This window comes from Nesoenas mayeri, assembly GCF_963082525.1.
Source record: "Nesoenas mayeri genome assembly, chromosome: 1".
Taxonomy (NCBI): Eukaryota; Metazoa; Chordata; class Aves; order Columbiformes; family Columbidae; genus Nesoenas; species Nesoenas mayeri.
Window position 1 is genome coordinate 24,712,553 of NC_137541.1, and position 15,306 is coordinate 24,727,858.

The 15,306-nt window shown below is 39.2% G+C and overlaps 1 protein-coding gene across 1 annotated transcript in view; it reads right to left on the reverse strand.

The window, feature by feature from the left end:
• Positions 1-3,642: 3,642 nt before the first annotated feature.
• The window catches only part of PTPRZ1 (protein tyrosine phosphatase receptor type Z1), a gene marked incomplete at both ends in the record, with an annotated part of 141,493 nt that continues 129,829 nt past the window's right edge, over positions 3,643-15,306 (reverse strand). Inside the window, 9 exons of the mRNA XM_080363690.1 lie at positions 3,643-3,783; positions 5,365-5,500; positions 6,133-6,275; positions 6,566-6,712; positions 8,237-8,365; positions 9,387-9,460; positions 9,766-9,859; positions 11,968-12,114; positions 13,113-13,248. Coding sequence (XP_080219816.1) covers positions 3,643-3,783; positions 5,365-5,500; positions 6,133-6,275; positions 6,566-6,712; positions 8,237-8,365; positions 9,387-9,460; positions 9,766-9,859; positions 11,968-12,114; positions 13,113-13,248 — 1,147 coding nt within the window. The remainder of the gene's footprint in view (positions 3,784-5,364; positions 5,501-6,132; positions 6,276-6,565; positions 6,713-8,236; positions 8,366-9,386; positions 9,461-9,765; positions 9,860-11,967; positions 12,115-13,112; positions 13,249-15,306) is intronic.

Below are 15,306 nucleotides of genomic sequence, written 5' to 3' on the forward strand. Positions count from 1 at the left end.
ACACGCATTTATTAAAATCTGTAATCCATCACGGTTGAAGATTATAGAAGATTTTTTTTTATGATTCTTATTTTTTTCTAGATCAGAACCAATATGTGTGAGTAAAGAGATTATCCTAAGCACTTATGTTTTAAATAACTTGTCAGCATGCTAAGATGATGAATGTGATTACAAACATCTCTGGAAGAAACCTTGAACAACAGCTGATTCCTTGGATTATCATTTTAAAATGTCTGCAAAACAGTTTAGGTTGAAAGGAACAGTTATATCAAGATGGGATTTTAGAAAGGAGGATTCCTTTTTGGCTTTCGGTCCTCAGAGACTTGAAAAACAAAGTAGAATTAACTGGCCAAAAAAAAGACTTCATATATACAACTGCAAATCCATTAATAGAAGATATCAAAATAAAAAACACAAAGTTATTTGAGGCTAAAAGCCAGTTTTCCTAGAGAAAAGGCTGGAGAAGTAGCACAGGAGCATTATCGTTTCTCTTGTGTGCCAGTGCGGTGAAGTACAGGAGTGTACACTAAGAAGATTATGGAATACGGTTTACAAATGGCCATAAGATCACAATTAACCTCTCTCGTACAGGCACCGCTAGAGATTAAGAAAGGAAAAATTGTTTCTATATTTTTGAAATGAGCAGGGGGGAATTAGCTGCCCTTGTTAACCTAGATGATGTGCAAGAGGAGGGTGTCAGTCATGCTGCGTGATTTAGAGGAAGCAGTACGGAACCCCCAGGCGACTTGGGAAATAAACTAATCCCTTCCTCAAAGAGGAACCATCACCCACCTCTGTGTGCACCGACTTTGTGCACAAAAGCCTTGAAGAAAGTGTGTGTAAGTCAACAGTATTATAAAAATGTATATAGTTTGGGACGAGCAGGTTCTGTACATTTGTAACTGTTACCACTGCCAAGATAACACAAATAGAATATGGAAAAAAAAGTCTAGTTCCTATTTTTCAAAGGTGTTTAACTTTGCTAAGGGTACATTGTAAGTTCACTTGCACTTAGAAGCTGTATCTTGGTGCTGTTCTTCCCGGACTTCAGAATTAGCAAAAACTCAGGGATGACAAGGACCACAGGAAAGAAAAAAAAAAAAAAAGGAAAAAAATTAAACCTGAATAAAGATTTCTTGGCTCAGAAAAGTAGGTTTCCCTGTTTCTGAGTTATTCAATTAGCTGGCTATGGCTGTGCAGTCCACTGGCAAGCCCTGGATCTGAAGGACACGGCTGCAGCCCTGGCCCCGGGCCGCGCCACCTGCACCGATGTCGAGAACCTCCTGAAGGGAGCAAGAGCTCCGAGATGTGACCGATAGTGTCCTGAGGTCCGGCTGCGGTTCACAGGCAGGTCACAGGGGCTACATGAGGGAAGGACAAACTCTGGTGGAGACCTTTTGGAAAGAAACGCTTGCTAGGCCAGAAGTACCAGGGTAACAATGTTGTTAATACCATGTATAGCTGAGACGAGCAAGTGGTGGCACAGAGGTTTCACATTTGTGTATGGATGTGACAAAACTTGGGGCTGTGAAGAAAAGGCAATTAGGTAGTTAGGTTGTTTATCTGCACAGAGGCACGGAGACCATGGTGGAGAGACAGAGGGATAAAGGTGGATAGGGGAAAGAATAAGCAAGGGGAAATGGAGAGGAGTAAAAGGGGCTGCATGGGCAGTGCCCTTGTGCCTCATGCCTGATTGCTGCTCTCTGTCCTGCCATTCATTCATTCATTTATTTATTTGAGGGCAAGAGCAGGAAAAAGTTTGCTTTACTGGTAGCTGTTGAGTCATTCTGTGCCATTCTGTCTCCTGGCCCAGCACCTTCATGCTCGTTTCATGTATCAACAGTGTGAGAATTCTTAAAAGTTTCCACTACTTAGGTTCCCCTAAATTAGTTTTGGCTTTGTTACAGCTCCACCTGCCCTCCGCCCCACACTTCTGAAGGGGTCTAGATCTATCTGCTAACACACCAAGGTTCCTCACACACACTTGCCTTAGGAAGGAGTTGACTAAAATCTCCAAGCCCACATCAGGTCTGTCCTCTCCCGTCCTTAGCTTTCATCTTAGTGTCCACTAGTTTCTATGGCATCCTAGTCCAGAACTGTATCTCTGCCGTATTTCTATGCATTTCTACTTAGCAACAGAATGTACCAAAGTGAGAAAATAGTTACTCTCATGGCCTGTGCTAGTTTTAAACAAAGATCTATTCTGCTCCGGGTTCCTCCACCTCCTCAGCGCTGCAACCTTGGGTACAATCAGTATATTTTCTTGCCAGTTCAGAAGCTGACAGAAAACGGCCGAGTGGCAAGATGAAACATTTTGCTTTTGTTCTTGTAGATATTTCTTGGTTTATTGCTTCCCAGAATCTGGCTTTTGCTTTGCCAAAGGAGGCAGCAAAGAGCTCAGCAGCTGAGGACTGATCTGAAGCAAAGCCGGCGTGGAGAAGTCTTTTGAGGGTGTAATTTAAGGCAATTTGGAGGCCTAGGACACACCGTTAGCACGTGGGTGACCAGACTGGGAGACGTGCAAGGACGGACTAAACCAGGAGCTAACGTGGACATTATGGGTACGAGTGGAAGAAGAACAGGTATTAAATAACAAAATGTAAGGCTTTCTAAAACTGTTTTCTGAACTCGCAGGTTCCACAGGCAGAGCAGCCATCTCCAGGTCGGCCTCGAGTCCCTGTTCTGGTGAGTAAGAGCTCTCCCATGGGACAGCCAGGACTGCTCACTGTATGTGGCAGACTGCTACACGCAGACTGGAATATTTATATTTATTTTTGCAATGCCATAGGTAAAAACAATTTAACAATGCCAAGTACAGGTGTTATTCTCATAAAAACTTCTCATTTCAAAACAAATGATTTCTATTTCCCACAAAAAGTTAAAATCACATGCAGCTATACGAAGGTTAATTGCTTAAGATGCACAATTATATATCAGAAGACTTTGTTAAAATAAAAACATACCGGACTACATAATTTTAACAAGGCAATTACACAGAACTAGAAAACTGACTCTGTAGTAAAATATAAAAATCTACAATTATAAATATAAATTTGGTCCATGGAGTCACTACAGAAGTAGCAGTATTTACAGTAAGTATCAGATTACTATTCTAAATGTCTAACTGAAGACTTAAAATGTTGAATGTTATGGAGAACAGTATTTTATTTACATTCTACTATATTAAAAGTTGTCTTTCTAGCAAATGTAAATTGTTATAAATACAGCAAATAAATCAAATACTAAAACCATGACATGTTTGTTTGTAGTTGAGAATTCCCTAACATCTATAAATATGATAATTTAAAGTTAAAAGTAAAGCCAGATAAATCAAAAACTAATACTGGAAAAACATACCACAATTCATTTCTTAGAAACACTGTAAAAGTCAATCAAGTTAGTCCAGACGTAACAACGTATTACAAGAAATCTTTCAAGAAAAGGCACACATTGTTAATGATAAAAATTCTGCAGTAAAGTCATATGTAACAGAAATGACTTTGAGCAAAGGTCGGGATCTGATTATACATATAGTGACTGGACAGATCTCTGCCCCCACAAAGTATAAAACTGAAAACAACGGTAAACTCCAGGTGTGACTGGTGTGATGTAGGTACGTGTGTGTTTAATTTGATGTGTTAATTAAACTAAGGATTCTAAACTTTCAGCCACATTTCCATCGGGTAAAGCTGAGCCATTACTGTCCATAGACGCCGAAGGGTTTTCTTCTTGCCTTGTGCTGACAAGGCTGAGAATAGCTTTGTACAGAAACTGGTACTGCTCCTGGAGAAGAAAAGAGGATAGAGTCGGTGTGTTGTCAGAAATAATAACACTAGATTATCTTGTAACACTGTTACTCGAAATTAATTAACAGCTGATGTGTCAGTCCGTTAATGTACCGTGCTCCACAATTTACTGTGTTACTCAGCAGCTTCATTAATCTTCTGACTAATGGCTCCCAATTTAAAGCACAACACTAAGGAACATAGTACAGGTAGGGGAGAAAACTGTATTTGAAATGAAAGATTATGTGCTAAATCTGATCCTTGTTAAAGTCAATCGCAAAGCTCCCATTTGAATGGGGTCAGGATTAGGGCTACTATTTGTCTGTTGGCTTTTTTTTTGCTCCTTGAATATTTTCTCATTTTTTGCCCCCTGAATTCTAGGCAGGCAGATGTTATTTTCATTTTTTTTGGTAATTAGAGTTACTGTTTATGTTTTTGAAGACTCTGCCAAGTGTAGGAAGAAAGATAAGACTTTGTAGGAAGATTCATGGGGCCAGCTAGGCTGCAGCACGGGCTGGGAAGGGGTAAGCAGCTGGATATTGTGTGCAGGGAGAGCGGGCACAGCCAAGGGAACAGCAGATGCCATGAAGGGCAGAGGAATATTTCAGGTTCGAGGATAGATATATGAGGGTGAAGAATTTCTGTGATGGAAGGAGTGGGGAACAGTAAGACAGAATAAATAGAGTGGGCTATGGGGTCTGGATTATTAGGTTGGACTAAGACATGTGGGGTAGAATGGGCAATGAATCTGAAAGTCTGCAGTAGGAGGATGGGAAACTGGCAATCTGAGATACAGAGCCCTGGTGTTTGCTGAAGGCTCCTGGGGTAAGAGGAGCAAAGGTCCTGATGGTGCTGCTGAGGTGGGAAGAGTTCCTGTTTTCACTCCATTGTCTGCCAGGCAGCTCAGTCTGGGCCAGCTGGGCAGGGCAAGGGGCGGACACATCTGTCAATCCTGTCTCATGTCCTCTTTTTGCTGTCAAAAATGTGATAATGCTAACCCTAAAGTTTCACTCTTCAAGTGTTTCCTTATTGCATCTATTGTAGCTCTGCAGCCGTCAGATTTATAGTGGGATGACAAAAGGGGCAGGATTTATAGTTTTTAATTTCTATGATAAATTTGCATTTCTAAAACACTGACTTAATAAGTAATGCTTATCTGTTATACTTTTCATGTTTTTTCTTCCTGTAAGCACAGTGACAATGGTGTCAAGAGACCATTCAACAGATCACAGAAGATCAAAGTCCATTCTGAAATGGAAGATTGGGGTAAACACTTCAGGGTTTAAAACAAATTTATTTCTGCTGAATTAAAACCTTCATTTACATGACACAGTGCAGATTTTATGATGATGGTGGCAGCTCTGCACATTTTGAATATGACCACTTAATAACCACATAACAGATTTTCATGGGAAATACTTTGTTTTAAAGTCCACTACAGCACCTCTGGAAGACGGTTTTGATTAATTCATGTAGAAACTAAGATGCCAGTAGTTCAGGAATGTTGCCATAAGATCTAAGCATATTAATAATAAAACATGTAGGAAAAAAATATGCACACATTTTGCTTATTACTTACAATATCTGTAAAGACTCCAGGCCTCATCAAATTTATCATCTTCGCTACCTGGTAAACATCCACTGAGTTCTCATTTTCCAGTTGATGCATCAGTGTTGTTAATGCACAGAAAGTGCCTGCTGTCACCCCTCCATGCCTTTGTAAAGTGAAAAAAAACAAATGAAAACACACAAAAAAAGGCTCTAGAAACTGGATCAAGTTTAGACAGCTGGAGAAAATACAAAATCCAGGGTAAACTGGTAAGATGAATTTCTGTCATGTGGTCTTTACAGTTTCTGAAATAGAACTGGCCAGCAGTGCCTTAACAGAACCTTCACAGCACCTGGCTACAACTTCTGAGAGTCTTTAAAAGCCAGTTGTATAGTTATTTCTCTACAATCCTCTTCTAACCAAAACCTGAAGGCCTCAGGTCCTTCAATATTTCAACATTTCAGTGTTTTTGGCCATTAGTAAACAGCTGCAGAAGGGTAAGGTGCCTCATCTAAATGGTCTTACTTTTTTCGGTAATAGACAATGAAGCCCTGATCTATTTCCTCTCCTGTGCCCCACTCAAGAGTCATCTGGAGTATCAAAATGATTGAATTGAAAAGAACATTGAAGTGTGATAAAATAGAAATGTTTCTCTTGTTGATGCAGCCAGAACAGAAGCAGCAGCACTATTGTTAGGTGCAGGCTTTGTGCCTTGTTTCAGTGCCTTTCACTCTAAATGAGATGAAAGGATTGTTCCACAGAAAAAACTCAAAACAAACTGAAAGCTGTGGTTCTTACTCGTCATGTACAATCATGGGTCCATCACGGTTGGAAGTTTCCTCTTTGATGATGCTGATCAGTTCAAAGGTTTTACTAATAGGACTATCAGGATTTGGCCATTTTGGACACTGAAAATGCCTCACTTCAAGTACATAGTCATCCTAAAAGAGTGAAAAAAACATAAATCAATTTGGTAAAAGACTGACTGTCTTTATTCTTATCCCTCACCTGGTTCCAGTCCGGCTCCAGCCTCCAGATACAGAATCCCACCACTGTGGAGGTAGGACTATCCTATTCCCCACGTCACCACATGACCTATAGAGGTTACACCCTCCCTGGGTGCTTCAAGGGCACCGAATTTTATCACTCATTTACCACAGAAAATGAAAAAGAATGTAGCCATTACCTTTAACAAATCAAGTCCTGAGTTACATGTTTATGACACTGTTACCTGTGTAGCTTCTAAAATGAAGTCTTGGATTATGAGCTTCTCCTCGTTAGACAGACACTTGTGTTCTTCAGCAATCATAGTAACTTTGAAGCTCTCACAGTTTATAGGCTCATCTTTGTTTGGCCAGTATACAAACTCATCTTCAGCCTTTGGGAAAAAAAAAAGCAGCCATAAAAGTAAGTAATGTTGCACTCTTAAAATAAACCTTAATCCAACATAATAAGTAATACGTCACGTATGTAATCAATGCAGCCAGCTAGATTTAAACTGACAGATCAAAAACTGATTGGTATTACGAACATCACATGTGATGGTTTTCAGACATCCCTGTAGGGCTCTTGCTGAGAAGAGCACCGTACCCCAGCGGAGAGAGCGGCCCACATCACAGCCAACGTGCGCAGGGCTGCAGATGTCCAGCCTGGCCTCCAGGCTGGCCGTGCTGCCCACAGCCCATGGCCGTGGGATAAGCTTAGTTCATGGAGTGTAACACAGGAGGCTGCAGGCAGCTGTCACACAGCACCATGATTATGCCACCTTTGTGACCTTGGAATCATCTAAAAGTGCAGCAAGAAGTTATAATGAGACCATACTTCCTGTTTGACAGCAGAAATGATGAACTGAGTTGTTTTCTTTTAAGAAAATCCTATAATAGCTTGAATGACAAAAATGGGGGGTAACCCTTCCATGGACAGGAGCTGCATGGCATTATGTACTTTGATCAGAGATTCATTCAATGCTGCATAACTTGGGGTTTCCAGCATCTGAAGGGAAGCAACATTATCTATAATACCCTCTCTTTTACTGTACTAGCTCTAATAAATAGCATTTTAAATGATACTTTACAAAGTCTGAGTGCCTTTTTTTACAGGGATCGTAATAAACCAACACTACCTGGCAAAACAACTTCCCTTATTACAAGGGCTAACTTAAAAATACATCTGGTCTATAGGAAGTGTAACATTCATAGAATATTTGATGAGACAAAAAAACCTAACACTGTCTTGGTTGCACATGTTTTTCCAATCAAACAAGACTCTCCAAAGCATTTGCTTGGCTTTCCTCCAAATTTATTACCAAACATGATGCCTTCTCACATCTTGAGATTTCTCTAAATCTAAATCTAAATCTAAATCTAAATCTAAATCTAAATCTAAAAGCTCTCAGATATTCCCAGATATCTAGTAACCAAAAACCATATTCATTTGTTATTAAATTACACTTACAGGATGAAAACTTGAGCTTCCTGTGCTGTTTAGAGTCAGACAAATCCCTGCTAAACAAGTGTTTGTTTGTAACTTTAGGAGATGAGCAAGAGAAACTCAAGTTTCGCCACCTACCCAGTAATGTCTGAAGAAGTCGTATTACATCTAACGTAAAAGTTCTGGAGCAAAACTAACCTTACATAATGGTTACTCCTGCTGTTTGGCTCTTTTTATAAATTATACAGGAATGATTCAATCAATAATTCTTCATGCCAGCTGCAATATGCCCAGACAAGAATCCCCAGATTTCCATTAGATGATTTGGAGGATTTTACATTCAGCACAGTATTATTAATTTTTAATTGCTTTTTGCAAAATCCAAGATTTTGTCTCATGTACTGCATATTTCGAAATGGTAACGCTAATAAAATTCATACATAGACCCATAACAATCAGCTGTGGAACTTACCATATTCTGGCTATCAGGAAGCATGACTATTAGCTGGGCATTATGGTCCCATATCATTCTCCAGAAATCCTTGATAGTGTGTAGTAAGGGATGCTGGGTAATAATGAACTCATTACTTTGATAATAACCCTGCAAAACAAAATCAACAGACTTGGAATTGATGCTCAACTATTAACATTTAAAGGAAGCTTCTAGTGGACAGAGACAGAAGTCTGGAAAATAAATTGGAGAGTTGTGCCTCCTTTGGCTTCCTGCAGTTATTAGAAGAACATAAAACTTGCATTGCAGTATTTTCCGGATGTAAAGAATAAAATCAATTACACCGAAATAATTTTTTAAACTTAAAAAAATTTGATAAAAAAAAAAGAAAAGGCAAAAGAGATCAGTGGAGCCTTGAACAGGCAACTCAGAATGAAAAGAAATTAACTCAGACACACATGCTAATTGTTCTACATCAAGCAGACTTTCAGAGGAGCGGGCAACCTGTAACAAATAATAGCACACTTTAAAGATCTACAAAAATCCCAAGCAGTCTCTTAATTTGTACAGATGTCCCAGATGAACTTCTTGCCACAAAAGATAGCTGGTTTGCACTAATAGACATGATGAAGGATCGTGCATAAACAGCACTGCAGGGAGGTTCCCATCTCCTCGCTGAATGCTCAGGAAGCATTTAGTCCTCCCCTAATGAAGGGGAAAAGAATCGAAGAAAACCCAGGGAACAAAAACCTAATGGGAAGCTGATGAGCTATGGTGCCTTGGGCTATGCCAGTTGCTAAAGCTCTGTAAGATGAGCAGGTAGGAAGGCAAACCACAGTACAGCCATTGAAAATTGACTTGTTAGTTAACACTTTTAGTCCATCTCAAAACATCCTTTCACAGGTGGCATTTAGCTTAACTAGTTTTTAAAAATATGGTGGGATTTCTGGTTCTACGGATTGTTAAACTGCAATGCACCTAACCAAACTTAAGGACAGTAGTAACAGTAATAATACTTCCAGGGAGAAGTAACTCTTTCAGGTAGAGTGACTGATGGAAGAAAGGAGCTTTCAAAATCAGGACTGTGCTGCCCTAACTCGTACACATGGCAGCTCTGCAAGCAGCTATACAATGGGAGATTGTTTTTCACCAATACAGTTAACTGACTTACCATAATATAGGAAGCATTGATGTAGTCCGTCCCTTCACCGGACAATGATGAGATACTCACTCTAGATCTTTCCACTGTAAAAAGAAGTTATGAACTAGTATGAATGTTGCAATGACTCATATATTATAGCAATTATCTCACCTATCTCATAGTAATGATAACACTAAGCTACAATAATCAGGATAAAGTGTTATCCAGGCATCTATTTTGTTTTCCCACATGTAGTACTTAAATAATTTCTTCACTAAAAGTACTTTACAGAACATTGCTCCACACCAATGCAGATCCCTGCCGTTCTTACTGAGGAAAGATTAAAGGTTTGGCATATATGGTTCATAAACATTTTGCCACCTAGAGAGGGCGATTTGAAGAAGCTTACCAGGAATGATGGATGAAGTTCGGTTCTTTTCCCTGTTGCACTGTTTGAGTGCAGTTGAATAATCACACTGCTGTGTGTTACACTGGCTCAGTAACTGAAACGATCAAGTTAAAAAAAAAATCAAGTTATTGTACAAAAGCCAATCCTTCACCGGCTGCATTACACAGAAGGGTGCCCGTATTTCAGGTTAGCTGTCGCTCTTAACTTTAGGTATCTAGTTATCTGGCTAAATCACTTAGCAGGTCATCAGAATCTTTTTTCTTCTCTATCAGTTCAAACGATTCTTGAGCCCTAGATCAAAAAGCATGTATTTGAAGGAAATGTCACTTCATGTTGTTCCCACGTCCAGCCCCTCATTGCTTGTTGCCATCCTGGTGTCACATCCATTTTGCCTGCACAGTTGTTTGTGTAACTTTAAATAGTTTTGGAAAACAGTAAATGTCTGTGCAGAAAAATCTGCATTGTTATACAGGCAGTATAGCTCCTGATGTGGGGCAGCTATAGATAACCCAGTCAGGAGCTTCTCCAAACCTGTGAGAGGAAAATAGGGCTGATGTGGGGAGTGTCTCACTTACTTATGCCAAATAATACAATTCAAAGAGACAATACTATGAGAAGAAACAAGTGTATACACAAATATATACACCACAATCTTGTATATCTACTTATTAGGCATGAAATAAGTTTAGAAAGCAGGTTTTTCCTAGTTTTTAGATTTTTTTCTTGATTTCTAGTAAAATCAACCAAATAAAAATGTTCAAAAGAATTCAAAAGACTTTTCCATGAAGTTTTGTGCTGGGCATGTGTAGCTTCAAGAAGCTGCCTGCTTTGGAAAAACAGATAGCAAACCAGGGAAGATCCATCACAATGTATTAGACCACTCTTATTTTTTTTAATCTAAAACAGTTCTTCAGTAAAACAAGACTCCACATTTTTCTTATTACTCTAATAATTTTAGCTTGCAAAGGAAGATGAGATTGAATTAGACATGTCGCTTTCTGATATTTGAGTTCTTGAAATTGGAGCTCTACATGGCTCCTGAAATTTGCACTGCACACTGTGTGTTTATATATATTTACACACTCTGTTTGTATATATTATGTGTTTTATTCTTTCATCTATGCAGGAATGGTGGGACGCTTATTTCTCCAAGCACATGACAGCTGAGAGAAGAGTCTCTGCTTTTCCCTAGGAAAAACTGGTGCGACACTGTCGGATCATTCAAGCCAGGATAGCAGCAAACTCTGTAATACTCTGGTATGTTGTTTCTATTCTGTTTTTCTATATTGTTCATTATCTTGATGAAACACTAGTTACTGTGCCTATGTGACCAAAATACTTCACAAAATAAATATACTAATATTATTCATAGCCTTATTATGCAGTGACATTATCTACAGACTTATCTGCTTTTTACTTATCATCCAATACCTAATTGTAGAAAGAATACACATTGTCCTGTGCAGTTCCCCTTAGAATTAACATCTCAGAGAGGACGGTTCCAATAATTAATCTCCTGTTAAATTAGGGAAATCAAAGTCTGTTTTACCACAAAATCTGGAAAACATTTACATGTAATTTACTTCTCTGAATTCAAATTAATTTTAAAAGGCAGGATTTTCTGTGTTTTCTCTATAAGCGGACCAGTGAGTGAGCTGGACTTCCATTCTCCCCATGAGTCAATGAGCTGTTTCTCTCACAGATTCTGGGCTGTCACCTGGCTGGGTCAGGTCTTTGTGGGACTAAGAGTCCCACGCATCTACATACTGATCTCCACATCTACAAGCACCAAAGTGTTCACTTATTGCCTGCTGAGGTGAAGTCTCTCTTCTAGTCACTACTAAAGGGGAATATGCTGATTGACCAATATAGCCCATGACATTTTTGCCAAAATGACATCTTTCCAGACTGATGTTTTATCTGTGAGATCGTTGTGCAAAGGCATGTAGTTAGTTTTTCCAAATTCTACTTACCAGCCTATTTCTCATGCTCTTTCTTCTTTTAAATTTCTTTTTTAAGAGTTTTTTAATTGTTTTGTTCCAACTGACTGCATGCATTTGTTAAATTCCTCTGAATTTATGCTCAGAAGTTAAATTTTAGATAGAGGAAGCTCATGAAAGTCGTGTTGAGATGACACCTACTTGTAAGTCATTCAAGCTTGCAAGACTAAAGCTTTTCATGATACTATCTTGGAGAGCTCACCTTGAATTGTTTCTCCAGTCTGGTCTTTCCTGTTGGTCCAGGTATCAAGAGAGCATTCACATAGGCATGGATGTGAGTCTCAAGAACTTCAGTTTCTTTACCGAGTATCGCTTCGACCAATGCATCATGAATGAAGATGTATTGCTCCTAGGAAAACAAAACAAAACATCTGAGCTCTAATTATTTTCAGATACCCCTAGAGACCATGGGCTAAGCTGCCACTTCTGACATGGTCAGTATTTCTTCACAGTGTGGTGCTCCAGGGGAGTTTTCTCAAAAGTGATCCTCTACAGTGGAGGCTGTCCCTCCTCAGTGACAACGCACATTTACAAGCCCAACTGAACTACACATGCAATGTATATAGAAGTTATGATACCAAATCCCCAGCACCTCTCATGTTCACAGACAGAGTTAAGAATGCAAGCACAGCCTTGAGTCAAATTTTCAAGTCAGCTTGTTATGTGACTCTCCCTGCCTTTCTTGCAATAAAGCCATCACTCCCAGTGCCTACTGCTGTGCTCTATTGTCTCTCTCACATCCTTTGGAACAAGTGCTCATGCAGTTGTTGATTACCTTTTTTTCTACTGAAAGGCCCTGGGGAATCTAACCACCTGTTCTTGAAACCTGAAATAGACTTTCAAACGCCCTGCTGTTGTCCTTATTGTTTTCTTCTGGTCTTTCACTATTCTATATATAATCTTCAGTTTAAAGCAGCTGCAGATAATTTTCCATCTGAAACAGGTTTTTTCCTTCTTTTTATTGCCTGATAGCAACTGTTTGATCAGGTTCAGTGAAGATCTGAACACCTGACAGTGGTGTTTCCTTAAAAAAATCTACGACAAAAATGCATGCCCTGCCAAGAAAGTGCTACTGTGGGAAACATGATTTATACAGACTATACAGATTTATACAGAGTACTTCCCAATAAACAGACAAGAGCCCACAGATTGGTAATTTCTAGTGCATTGCTCTAGGTGAGCCTAGCAGGGTATATCTGTAACAACAACGGAAGGAAAATGGAAAGTCCAGTCTGGTGGCTGGTTGTGAGTCTGTCTTGTGGTGCCAAAAAGAAAACTGGATCATCTCTCCTTCTGCAAACAGAAATGGTCTCTAATAGTGTCTCACCATATATATTTTAGCCTTACCTCAGTCTGCACCAAGTAGTTCCTTTGGGTACGTATGTGTTTCAAGAATCCAAATATGTTGACCGTCCCTTCATGCTGAATTTGCTGCAGCATGCTGTCTAACACTATGTATGTGCCTGTCCTTCCAACACCAGCACTATAAAACAAAAAAATAATCTTGAGCCTGAAGTAAAACAACAACAAAAAGAACTGTTTCTTATACATAGCTTTTTCAACAAACTGGTGTGTAGAATATCATTATATTATATACTTTGCTAAAACTTCAAAGCTGGTAATGAAGAAAAATCTTTTCAACTCAGCTTTTTCTTTGTGCAAGAATAGATATAATTTTCTCAATTGATTTTTAATGCATCAATTGAAATAGAACTAAGGGCTTTACTGCAGGTCTGCAATTTTCAGGCTTCTGATATTCCTTAGGGTACTTCATCAAGTTTACTCAGAAAGGGTGGCATATGTCAGCATATGGACACAGTTAATGTGTTCAAGTTATTCTGTGTTGAAACACACATCACCTTAAAGGGAAAGTTGCATTATACCACTCGTTACAGACATAGGATATTTCAAAGATAGCATACTGAGGAAAACCCCAGGAAGTGACACAGCTGCTGAAGGTACATCTGTAAAATAAAAAGCTTAGTGCTCTCCAGATACAGCTAAAAGGGGAAGCAATGGCTGAAAGCCTTCTTAAAAAGGGAAGATGTAGAAAAAAAGGGTTAATCAACTCACTCCTGTTATGAACTCTGACTCATTTAGATAAAAATGACCGATTTTTTCTTTCATAAAATATCTAGGTAGGGAGTAAAAGGTCAAGAGGTCATTTTTTGCTGTCTGGTCATATATGGGAATTAGTCAGTTGTAACCACTCTCTAAGTTGAGGAAATGCTACATGTTATGGTACATGTAATTTGACAGCAACACAGTGCTGGATCTGCATGGTCCCTTAAGGGCAGATACAAGCTCAGTCCATACATGCTGATCCAGTCATCTCATTTCTTCCACAGAGGTGGCACAAAGCATCGGTACTGTGAGCTCAGATTGCTGTTATAAACTGTCTAAATGTAATATGAAACTAAAAGGTCTAGGTTATCAACACACTATTAGACACAAAAAAGTACAAAGATTACCAGACACCATCTGTTCTTGGTACGAAAGACAAAACATGAAAAGTACCAAAACACAGAAATAGCTAAAAAAGTTTAATGAAGTTCCTCATATGTGTCCTCCATATAGCCTGTAAAGATAAATAAAAGTTATATTTCTAACACGAGATGATTCTTTTGAAATTCCATAGTGTGTGGGAACAGGTGAACTAAAAACCAAATAAAACTGCCTACAGACAGAGGTGAGTTACACCTATGACCCAGTGGAGAGGTCTGACTGAAGCCACACAACTTACCACTGTTCACTTTTTAAAACCCCAATTTAATTGACTTATGATGTATTGCTGATCTCTCAGCCCACTGGCATAGATCTCAGACTTGGTATATTGGGCAAACTCTTATTTTGAACAGGCAGGGTGCAGATAGCAGCAGAACAACCAAAATGTAGGATTTTCATTTTCCAAGCTAAAAAAAGATTTCAGTCAGATTAGATCATCCCAGAAATAAAATATCTTCATTTGCAGCATTTGTGAGGCAACTTTACCTGTTGGCTTCCTCAGAGTCAGCTCCAGAAGGACAGAATTCATGAGGAGGTTCTCTTTCCAAATGTTCCATCAAAGGTGAGGTACTACAGTGGAAAACCAGAACCTGCTTATATATTTTACAATAACCTGGTCCTTCACGGGCATTGTGAAGTCATTCCAGGCCCTACAAGCCCTTTTTAACCAATTTTCCCTGAGCTGCCCAGTTTTAGTGAGCACTGACAGAACACCTGCCTGCACACTGCGGCACATGCAGACCTCAAACTGTTCCCCAGAATGCTCCTCCATTGCAAATGGCTGCTAGAGCGCAGAGTAATGTTAAAAACAGCAGAGTTGTACTTCAGCCAGGAATAAAGTGAGTCTTCTTTTGCGGACAGAGGTCCTCTTAGGATTACAGAGTATCCCTGCACCAAAGAAAGCATGAGCCAAAAACATCCTAATGATATAATTGCAGAAATGAAACAATGACTGCTATAAATGTATCTGGTAAGCTCATAGCAATCAAGAGAGTAGTACAGAAATGTGTAAAAAGTAAAGAGAAAAGCATTTTTG